This window comes from Leopardus geoffroyi, chromosome C2, assembly GCF_018350155.1.
Source record: "Leopardus geoffroyi isolate Oge1 chromosome C2, O.geoffroyi_Oge1_pat1.0, whole genome shotgun sequence".
Taxonomy (NCBI): domain Eukaryota; kingdom Metazoa; phylum Chordata; class Mammalia; order Carnivora; family Felidae; genus Leopardus; species Leopardus geoffroyi.
In genome coordinates, this window is record NC_059333.1 from 82,556,376 (window position 1) to 82,568,474 (window position 12,099).

The following is a 12,099-nucleotide window of genomic DNA, read 5'->3' on the forward strand; positions in this document are numbered from 1 at the left end:
TTTCTCAGGATCCACATAAGAGTGAACACATATGGTATCTGTCTTTCTCTGTATGGCTTATTTCACTTAGCATCACACTCTCCAGTTCCATCCACGTTGCTACAAAGGGCCATATTTCATTCTTTCCCATTGCCACGCAGTACTCCATTGTGTATATAAACCACAATTTCTTTATCCATTCATCAGTTGATGGACATTTAGGCTCTTTCCATAATTTGGCTATTGTTGAGAGTGCTGCTATAAACATTGGGGTACAAGTGCCCCTATGCATCAGTACTCCTGTATCCCTTGGGTAAATTCCTAGCAGTGCTATTGCTGGGTCATAGGGTAGGTCTATTTTTAATTTTTTGAAGAACCTCCACACTGTTTTCCAGAGTGGCTGCGCCAATTTGCATTCCCACCAACGGTGCAAGAGGGTTCCCGTTTCTCCACATCCTCTCCAGCATCTATGGTCTCCTGATTTGTTCATTTTGGCCACTCTGACTGGCGTGAGGTGATATCTGAGTGTGGTTTTGATTTGTATTTCCCTGATGAGGAGTGACGTTGAGCATCTTTTCATGTGCCTGTTGGCCATCCGGATGTCTTCTTTAGAGAAGTGTCTATTCATGTTTTCTGCCCATTTCTTCACTGGGTTATTTGTTTTTCGGGTGTGGCGTTTGGTGAGCTCTTTATAGATTTTGGATACTAGCCCTTTGTCCAATATGTCATTTGCAAATATCTTTTCCCATTCTGTTGGTTGCCTTTTAGTTTTGTTGGTTGTTTCCTTTGCTGTGCAGAAGCTTTTTATCTTCATAAGGTCCCAGTAGTTCATTTTTGCTTTTAATTCTCTTGCCTTTGGGGATGTGTCGAGTAAGAAATTGCTACAACTGAGGTCAGAGAGGTCTCTTCCTGCTTTCTCCTCTAGGGTTTTGATGGTTTCCTGTCTCACATTCAGGTCCTTTATCCATTTTGAGTTTATTTTTGTGCATGGTGTGAGAAAGTGGTCTAGTTTCAACCTTCTGCATGTTGCTGTCCAGTTCTCCCAGCACCATTTGTTAAAGAGACTGTCTTTTTTCCATTGGATGGTCTTTCCTGCTTTGTCAAAGATGAGTTGGCCATACGTTTGTGGGTCTAGTTCTGGGGTTTCTATTCTATCCCATTGGTCTATGTGTCTGTTTTTGTGCCAATACCATGCTGTCTTAATGATTACAGCTTTGTAGTAGAGGCTAAAGTCTGGGATTGTGATGCCTCCTGCTTTGGTCTTCTTCTTCAAAATCACTTTGGCTATTCGGGGCCTTTTGTGGTTCCATATGAATTTTAGGATTGCTTGTTCTAGCTTCGAGAAGAATGCTGGTGCAATTTTGATTGGGATTGCATTGAATGTGTAGACAGCTTTGGGTAGTATTAAGGATTGCTTTTTTTAAAGAAAAATTTTTAGAGCAGTTTCGGGTTTGCATCAAAATTGAGAGGAAGGTACAGAATAGTGCATACATCCCATGCTCCCACACCTGCACAGCCTTCCCCCTTATCAACATCCTCCACCACAGCAGTACATCTGTTACAACTGATGACACATTACACTGACACATCATTATCACCCAGAGTGATATAAACCCAGTTTATATTAGGGTTCACATTTGGTGTCGTTGCGTTCTATGGGTTTAGACAAACGTGTAATGACATATGTCCACTACTGTAATATTACACAGAGTATCTTCACTGCCCTAAAGTCTTCTGTGTTCCATTTATTCATCCCCCCTCCCCACTGGCCCCTGGCAGCCACTGATGTTTTTACTCCCTCCACAGCTTTGCCTTCTTCAGAATGTCATACAGTTGATTTTTTCCCTCCTCTTTATGACTTGCATTTTTCCTGCTTTCTTGCATACCTGGTAACTTTTGATCAAATGTCAGACATTGTGAATTTTACCTTGTTGGGTAAAATATTTTTGTAATCCCTACCATACTCTTGAACTTTGTTCTGGGATGTAGTTAAAATACTTGGAAATAATTTGGGGCACCTGTCTAGCCCAGCCAGAAGAGGATGTGACTTCACCTCGGGGTCGTGAGTTCGAGTCCTATGTTGGGTATACAGATTACTAAAAAAAAAAACAAACCTAAAAAAAAAAAATAAATACTTGGAAATAATTTGATCTTTTTTAGGTTTTAAGTTTTGTGAGGTGGGATCAAAGCAGCTGTTAGTCTAGGGTTAACTTTTCCCTCAATATGATGGTCAAGACATGACTTAGTACTCAGTGCTGCCCTGTGAAGGATGCAGTGTTCCAGGCTGGCATTATTCCTGGCTGTATGTCAATCTGGGGTACTGCTACCTCTAATCCTTTTGTGTGGTTCTTCTTCAGGCCTTGAGTGTTCTGCTTCCTCACACATGAGTGGACAATATTCAACTTAATACTGAAGGTTGTCTTATGCAGGTCTCTGGGGCTTTTTCCCTGTGCAGCTCTTTCCTGTTCATACTCTGTTCGGCAACCTCAAGCCACCTCGCCTTCTCTGGACTCCAGCTCTGCCTCCTTAACTCGGAGAGACCGGTGAGCTCTGCCTCGGTTTCCTCCTCCCTGTGCCATGGCTAACCTTTCTGCTAGCAGTATACTAAGGATGATCCTAGGGCTTACGTTATTTGTTTCTCATGTCTCAGGGGCCACACTTCTTCACTGCTCAATGTCCAATGTCTTGAGAACCACTGTTTATAAATGTTGTCTATTTCCGCCCAAGAACTCCAAATGCATCCTGTCAGAAATTGAAGTCCCTATATTACCTTTTAAATAAAAAAACTTCTCAATTCTGAAACCTATCTTGTCAAAGGGATCTGGATAAGGGATTGTGCACTTGTACAAACATACCTTCCCACTACTAATGATTAAAAAGTGTCTGCCTCTTCACATCCTTAACAATATAAATGCGTATCTATTTTGAAATGTGTGCCAGTTTATTGTGTATTTTTAAAAATTAGCCAGTTTAATAACTTAAAAAAACGGCATCATATTGTTGTTTTAATTTGTATTTCTTTGATCACTGGTAATGAAGTTGAACATTTTTTCACATTTCATTGAACACTATTATTTTTAAATGTCACTTGCCCACATTCCCATCAAAGCTTTAGTTCTACATAAATACTGGAAACACTTTTTGGGTACTATTGTTATCCTCTGGTCTTTTGGACATAAGCCTTTTCCTCTGGATCAAAGTGAAGGGTGCAAACTTTCAGGGCTTTAAGCATCTGTTAAACCACTCTGGCAGTGGTGACAAGGGAGGTGCTCACAGAGACGTGACTGTCTATCCATTTTCCACAATCACAGTCAATACATTACATGTGTCCTCTGTTTCAAACCCTTCAATATTTCCTTCTACTTTAAGAATAAAAAGTAAACTCTTCACCAGATCTTCCAGGCTATTCAGGACATGGCCCTGCCTACCTCTTCAACCTCATTCCTTGCCACACTCCTCTTTAGTTTCTATGTTTCACCCACTGATCTTTTCTCAGTTCCTTGAACAAGTCAACCCTCTCCTCAGTTCCTCTGTGCTTGCTCTTCTCTTGCTTGGAATATTCTTCACATGGATGGTACTTTCCTGTCCTTCAGATCTTAGCTTAAATATCACCTCTGCAGATGGATATTCCTGGACCACCCTCCAGAGTAGGTTTCCCTCATGCTATTCTTCCCATAACATTCTATTCTTTCCCGATAGCACTTACAACCTATCACAATTTGGAGTTACACATGCAATTACAGTTTGCTTACAATTTAATTATCGTCTAGCTCTCTTCCTATATGGTAAGCTACGTAATGGTAGGAAATGTGTTTTCAGGTTTTTTATTGTTGTTGTTGTTCAGTAATGTATACTCAGTCCCGAAAATATAGCATTTGGCCCAAAGTAGGCATATGTTAAATACTGGCTGAAATAATGAATCACTTAATACTAGGGTATAATAACAAGATTACTGGAAAATGGGCAAAAGTCTCCTCAAAGAGATTCATTTAAATTAGAATCATTTATCACCTCTCTGCACATCTAAGATACATTAACCCTCATTTAACTTGTAAATTTAAGTTACAGGATATTCTTTTGAGAAATGCTGCTATCACCAGATACTGAAATTTCATTGTTTAGCATTTAATTGGAATCTAATGTTTATAATGGGGAACTGACACTCTTTAAAAACGACAGATGAACACAGGGCATTAATACCAGTGTTCTGATTTCATTAAGCAGCTGGTAAAAACAAATCTTCAATTTATAGTGGGAATCCAAATTAAATAAGAATTGGACAATGGTTAATAGAAAATTATGACCAGTGAGCCCAAATAAATGTCATGTACTGAGTAATTTCTTTGAAGTTGTAAATACTCTCCTCTGACATTATTTATAAATTTACCCCAAAAGACAAAACATTTTCTTAGACAACTCTAAAAATCAAAATATAAAACCAACCCCAAGTACCAAGAAAAGTATCAGCTTATTTCATTTAATTCTTTTCTGATGATTAAAGAAAAAATAGGCTGTTATAGGTTTATTTCGAGTCTTCTCATGTATTTACCTCTTATAAAAAAAGTAAACAAAAAACCCCACCTCTGATATTTGACTAATGTACCTGCCTCTCTACCAGTAAGAGATGATTTATCCAACTCTGAAAAGTTATCAAGCAATACATTATAAAACTTTCTGATAAGTCTTTAAATGTTGCTGGCACATAAAATGTGTTAGCTTACTACCAGCTCTCAAGAATTCTAAGCATACAATCTAGTAAATCTTCAATCATGTTTCTTTGAATTTGCAGCATGTTGTCTGTTGATCAACAATTATTTTAAAAATGAATACCAAGTTAATTTCTTCTATTGCTCATCAGTGCCAATGAAGATGGTTTTCTGCTACTATAAATTTGATAAAGGAATAGGAAAAGAAAATTTAATAACCCAAGAAAACTATTACATTATATTATATAGCAATACCATTTGTTGAGAAAATATAGTAGAATGATAAGTACTTCAGTTGAAATTAATTCTCCAATGTATGTCATCTGTGGGTAATACACACAGAAAACAAAACGGCGAATCAGAGAGACTTACAAGGTTTATTTGTGGACCTCAACACTTCAGACTAAGCTTTGTAAACCTGAGGCAATGATGGAGATAAGGAAGAAAAGACGGAGTCATTTTTCTGGCTTGTAAAGAGTAAAAGTAGTTATTCCATAGGAGAGCAGGCTTCCTGGGGGAATAACTCCCCTCATGTCTGTGCCGACCCGCTTGGAGGCAACCAATGTGTCAGAGTTATTGCTTATATATACTGACCAGTTGTGCAAAAAAGACATGAGGTAAGGAGCAGAAGAAGACAGGCCTTCTCCACCAAAAATACAGTTCTCAGGGTAACTGTTCCATCTTGTTGAGCCAGAGTTAGAAAATGACCATGGAAAAAATTATCCTAGGTCTTGGAAAAGAATGAAACAAAAAGGGATTTGACTGAAGGATCATAGAGGCAGTGAGAAGGTTCAAATGCATTCAGTATCTCCTGGGAGTAGAGAGCAACAAGTGGAAACTGACTGGCAATCTCAACCTGATTTTGGAGTCACTGGGCCCTCACCTCTGTGATCCTCCCTGCACTGGCTAGGAACTTAATGACCAGGGTTGACATTTTTCAAAGGAAATTGAGAGCACAAAGTGCACAAAGTACAACTTTCATAAAATACAATTTAATAAAAACCATCATAGACAGAATTAGTATTTTCATTTAAAATTTTCTTATAATTAAAAATGGAATGGCTCACACGTGGTAAGAAATCTTAATTAGCACAGCCAATATGGTATGGATGTATTTTAAAAATCAGCTTTATCAGGTTTCAATCAAGTCAGAATGCTAAAAATAGGAACAGGCTGGAGGTAGGAAAATTGGGGGTGATAATGGTCCTATAAAACCTTGAGTTCAAATATTGGCCTCCCTTCTCTGAGCTACATCCAGTTCCTATAAAATAGGGAATATATCACTCTCATAAAATTGTGGAAACTAGCATAAACACATCTTCAACATATATTTGATAAATTTAATGTTCTCTTTCCTTCTTGTGTTACCAATCCACTAGATCTTTTTACAGTATCCTAGTAACACAGACAGCTAGAAGAAAATTTAAGAAATCCCAAATAGTTCTTACTCTAGAACTACTGCTTCATATGATTTGAGAATCATTGCTTCATTATTAGCAAGTATCAAAGATTTAAAAAAAAATTTTTTTTAAGTTTATTTATTTTCAGAGAGACAGACAACGGGAGTTGGGGAGGAGCAGAGAGAGACACAGAATCCCAAGTAGGCCCTGCACCGTCAGCAGCGCCTGATATGGGGCTCAAACTCACAAAACCATGAGATCATGACCTGAGCCAAAACCAAGAGTCAGATGCTTAACTAACTGAGCCACCCAGGAGCCCCAACAAAAGATTTTCAAGAGGATCTGACTAGTAATCTTACTGGAGTTTCCTGAACAATGAAAAAATTGAGTCATCTCTCTTCCCTTCCAGAATGGGACTGCCTCATACAGCCTCAGAAGTAAAGCTGCCTTTGACATGTAGGTACAACTTCAAGATAATTTACCTTTTCTAGATGTTCTGAGAGAAGGCAGGAGGAAAGTCAATGAAATAGATTACTATCTTTCTTCACTGTATGAGGTGTGGGGACGCTGGTACAAGGCAACCAATGTACTATAAATGGCTTCAGGATTCAACACCTATTTAGGAAAAATTTCTCAGCAAAACATGGAATAAAAAATAACTTCCTAAAACATGATATAAAGGTTACACACTAAATGTCTGTGGTTAACATTAAACTTAATGATGAAAAATTGAACACTTTCCCCCTAAGATCAGTAACAAGGCAAACAGGTCTATTCTTATCATTCCTATTCAACACTGTACTGGAGGCCAATGTAATAAGGAAAGGAAAAGAAATAAAAGGCATAAGATTGGAAACAAACAAATAAAAGTCTTCATTTGCATATGATCTGATTATCTATGTAGGAAATACCAAAGAACCTATAAGAAAAATATTAGTACTAACAAGTAAGCTTTGTAAGGTCACTGGTCACTGGACACAAGATCAATATATGAAAAGAAGTTGTATTTCTGTATCCTAGCAATGAACAGTTAGAAAATTGAAATATAAAACTGTAAAATATATATCAAAAGAAACTACATACTTAGAAATAAATCTTAAAAACAAAACATGCAAGATTTACATGCCAAAAACTATAAAGCATTGGTGAAATAAGTCAAAGAAGATTGAAATAAATTGATAGATATACCATGTTAATGGATTGGAAGACTCAATATTGTTAAGCTATCAACTATCCCCAAATTGATCGTTCAACAGATCCAACACAATCCCAATAAAATTCCAGCATGACTTTTTTTGTAGAAATTGACAAGCTGATTTTAAAATTTAGATGGAAAAGCAAAGGGATTAGAACATCCAAATGTTAGTAAGAACAACAAACTTGGAGGACTCATAATACCTGATAGATTTACTATAAAACTACCATATTGGAGAAAGGATAAATAGGTCAATGGAAGAAGAGAAAGTCAAAAAACAGACCTGCACATACATAGTCAATTGATTTTTGACTAAGATACCACGGCAATTCAATGCAAAAGAATGAACTTCAATCCTATCTTGTACCCTAGTAAAAATTAACTCAAAGTGCATCAGTGGTTGCCAGGAATAGACAGTAGGGGGAAAGACTGACTACAAAGAGATATGGGGGACTTTTGAGAGTCGGTTATAACACTGCTCTATATCTTGATTGTAAAGGTGGCTGTCAACACTCTCAACAATAGCCAAATTGTGGAAAAAGCCTAAATGTCCATCAACTGATGAATGGATAAAGAAATTGTGGTTTATATACACAATGGAGTACTACGTGGCCATGGGGAAGAATGAAATATGGCCCTTTGTAGCAACGTGGATGGAACTGGAGAGTGTGATGCTAAGTGAAATAAGCCATACAGAGAAAGACAGATACCATATGTGTTCACTCTTATGTGGATCCTGAGAAACTTAACAGAAACCCATGGGGGAGGGGAAGGAAAAAAAAAAAAAAAAAAGAGGTTAGAGTGGGAGAGAGCCAAAGCATAAGAGACTCTTAAAAACTGAGAACAAACTGAGGGTTGATGTGGGGTGGGAGGGAGGAGGGGGGAGGTGATGGGCATTGAAGAGGGCATCTTTTGGGGTGAGCACTGGGTGTTGTATGGAAACCAATCTGACAATAAATTTCATATATTAAAATAAATACAAAAAAAATAGCTAAAGATAAAAAAAAAAGGTGGCTGTCAAAACTCAACAAAAGGTAAATTTACTGCTTGTAAATTATGCATTAAAATACGTAATAACATGCATAAAACATAACTATTTTTTAAAAAAGGAAAAAATGGTCTATTTTAGCTAAGGACTATCTAGAAAGAAAGACATTAGTTGGTAATATCCAAGCAGTTATATGCATACAATCACAAGTTGGTTTACGAGCAGGATAAAACTGAAAGAGGAAAAAAACTGAAGTGCCCCAAGATGTGACTTAAGTATTTGCATAAAAAAGGTTCCCTCATCTGCATTTGGATGCAGCTTGGAAACAGGGTGGAAATCATAAGATCTGTCTTTCCTTCCCTAAATGCAAACAAGGAAGCATTTTAGATGATTAATGAAATTTTCAATCTGGAAACCATACTGAACATCTTTACCTGTAATGTCCTGCCAAAGTCTCTAAATTCAACAATGACTTCTCTTATTCCCAAGTATGTTCTTTGTTTATTGCTTTCTACCTCAGTAAATGGTACCATCATCCACCGGTTGTTCAAGTAAGAAATCTGGGTACTAATTTTGACTCCTCCCTCTGTCTTACCTGCCCCATCCAACAGTTTTATCACCAACTCCTGATAATTCTATCCCTCAAATATAGCATCTCTGCTATAAACCAGAAAATAACATGGAACTGGAAGTTGAATGTGACTGGATGACAGGGTGAAAGAGAGTGGTCTGAGATGCAGCTGGTGAGGTAAGCAAGGACCATGTTAACTGTTCTGATGTCTCTGCGCATCTCAAACACATCTCAAATAGGTACTAGTTTCTCCATCCCAACTTCTATCATTCTAGTATAAGTTACCACTTCTTTCCTCCAAATTACTTCAGTGTTCTTGGGTCTCCCTACATCTGTTCTTATTTTCCTTTCATTTTCTACACTGCAGTTAGAGTGCTCTAAAAATATCGCTCTGAAAAAAAAATGCTATTCTGATCAGATATTATTCCTTCCTTAAAACCCCTTAATACACTTTCTTTAGCACAAACATCAAAGTAATTAATATGGTCCCTGTTTACTACAGCAGCCTCACCTCATACCACTCATTTTCTCATATTCTTGATCCAGTCATGCTCAATGTCTAGCTTCACAGCAGAGAGGTTATGTCTGTTCTATATATATGGTTCCCTCAGTCTAGAGTATCCCTCTTTCTACCCACCATTGCACCTAAACTTGTCTAGCTCATGTCTCTCTTCCTTCAGGGGAAGCTAACATGGCACTTCCAGGAAGCCTTCCATGATTTTTCATGTCGACTAAGTCCACTCATTGCCTGCTCTTACAGCATAGTTCATCTCCAAGTACTTGTGGCACAATAAAAAGATAAATATTTGGTCTTTGTCCCTGGTTTCTGGTACATAGCTCCTTAAACTCTTGGAATCTCCTGAGTGATAAGAGTGCCTTCTGTATACTAATGAGATGACTGGTAGCTGTGGATGCCTAGATTGCTTCAAGTTGGGGGCTGGTCATTACAAAGATCAGGTCATGCTTAGAGGCTCTACCCTCCCCTGCTTGCCCTTCATCCCCAACTTCTAGGGAGGGGAGAAGGGCTAGAGATGGAGTATAATCACCAAGGGCCAATGATTTAATCAATCATGGTTGCATAATGAGACTGCCACAGAAGCCCTGAAGCAGCCAGGTTCAAGGAGCTTCTGAGTTGGTGAACACACTGAGGTACTGGGAAGGTAGTGTGCTGGGAGAGGACAAGGAAGCACCCTTCTCCCTCCATACCTTGCCCTGCTCATTTTTTCCCATATCTGTTCCTGAGTTGGATCCTCTTCTAAACAGGCAAATATAAAGTTTCAGGAGTTGCTCCTGGTGCATTGTCAAACTGCAGGGGGATTGATCACGGGAACCTCTGACTCTGCCAAGTCAGACAGAAGGGTAGGTAACTGGACATTCCATTTGCAACTGATGTTTGAAGTAAGGGTAGGCTCATGTGAATGAGCCCTTGAACCTGTGGAATCTGACGCTAACTCCTGATAGTTAGTGTCAGAATTGAATTACTGGACACCCAGCTGGTGTGCAGAGTACTGACAGAATTAGTGTCAGACCTGGTGTTGGAAAAGATACCACGCATTTGGCGCCAGAAAGAACTTGACAATACTTATTCAAAGTCTGTTTGTAACTTCATTGGTTGTGTACTCCCTGAGACAAATTCGTGTCTACTACTATACCCCCAGCATTTAGCACAGTGCCTGGCACGCTGTTTTGTACATACTTGACGAATATAAATGAACGTCTACCACCAGAGTATAAAAATTCTGAACTGTTATCTGGGAGAAACTAGGTCAAAGTTTTTTTTCTGGGTCTACCTCTGACGCAGCACTGAAAGCTGACAGAACAAGGACAGAAGATCAACAGGTTCCACTTTTCACTAAGTGATGTTAAGGCCAACTACAAGGTGGGGGCACAGAGGAAGGAGCAAGAAATGGCAACCGTGACACCTCTTCTCACTCCGAAGAGGAAATAAATTGAGAATAGAATAATGATCAAATGCTGGTCCTAGCAGCGGCTCCTCCTCCACACTGGGCCCCTCGTGTTGTCAAGTTCTGTTCTCCCAACAGTTATTAAGCAGCACAGTTCAAATGCACCACTGCCTGCTTAAGAAGGAAAAAAGAAAGGCTGTCAAATGAACAAAAGTTGTATCTAGTCCATGAGTCGAACTCCAAAGGCAATGACAAATTCTCAAATGAACATTACTGCATCAAGTTCTTTGAAGAAAGTGACCCAGCTGAGAGAGCCATGCACAGAGCACATGTGCACTTAGCTTGTCCACTGGTCCCATTGAAGAGGGACAGCTCTGTTCTCGAGCACACAGGTAGCCATCAGTACTTGCTGACCTCTCACTTTGTCAAAGGCTTAAGGAGGCTCATGTATGTACATCGCCCCCCCCCACCCCCCACCTTCAAGTAGATCTTAAACTTTTTCAGAGAAGAAAATGTCTTCTGCCTTTAAAATGTCTTAAATCCCTATTTTCAGCGTAGGGCAAGGAGGAGAAGTTCTTCAAATACTAAATAGAACTGAACAGAAGGTGTCATGCACTAGATACCAATGAGGTAAAGTTGCTGAGGTCTACAAGAAAAACGAGGCCAGGCCCGAAAGACCCTGGTAAGAAAAGACTATCTCCATCTTGCCGTGAAAACAAGTCTTACCTGTGATGGGGCTGTCTTCCCCTTTTTAATTTCAGATGAATTTTCACTTAATTTCCCTACTTTGTTACTTGAGCTGCATTTGTAGCATGTCCATCTTGTCCGCCCCTCAGTTTCTATGGTGCACTCTTTGTTTTGCAGACAGAATGAGTGATACAAATGGCCACAGCTGCAAAATAAAGGCAACCAATTTGCACTTTTCCTTAACATAAAATCTCCAAACATAAGCTATGCTAGAGTGTATTTATAAGTGGCAAAGACTTCCGGTAAGTTGTAATACACTGACTGTTGTACAGTTAAGAAGAAAGGAAATTTACTTGTTGCCATCCTCTCTTTTTTAAAACCCAGACTCACGTATTTGCACACCTACATTGGGAGCAGGAACAGAATCACAATTCTCTTGACTACAAACCACGTGGGAGATGACTTGAACTTCTGTTCATTTCTCAAACTATGAAATGTTTTTAGCAAGTATGAAAAAAATGCAATTGGGGAAAGCCCTAATGATTTAAGTAGCTTGGTAACAACATGAGTGGTCTGCCTCATCAAATCCAAGGCAACAGTTGTGATTTGATTAATACAAAACTGTCAGGGCTGCAGTAATTCTTACACTATTCCTAAGAAGAAACTCCC

General features: G+C 38.8%; 1 protein-coding gene across 8 annotated transcripts in view; it reads right to left on the bottom strand.

Moving 5' to 3' along the window:
• VPS8 (VPS8 subunit of CORVET complex) overlaps window positions 1-12,099 on the bottom strand; it is a 250,706-nt gene that overhangs the window by 45,646 nt on the left and 192,961 nt on the right. For all 8 annotated transcript variants that reach the window (XR_006718470.1, XR_006718471.1, XR_006718469.1 and 5 more), the window contains one exon: window positions 11,470-11,635. Coding sequence is in view for 5 of the 8 variants with exons in the window: in XM_045502714.1 (XP_045358670.1) it covers window positions 11,470-11,635 (166 nt within the window). In the remaining 3 variants the exon portion in view is untranslated. The remainder of the gene's footprint in view (window positions 1-11,469; window positions 11,636-12,099) is intronic.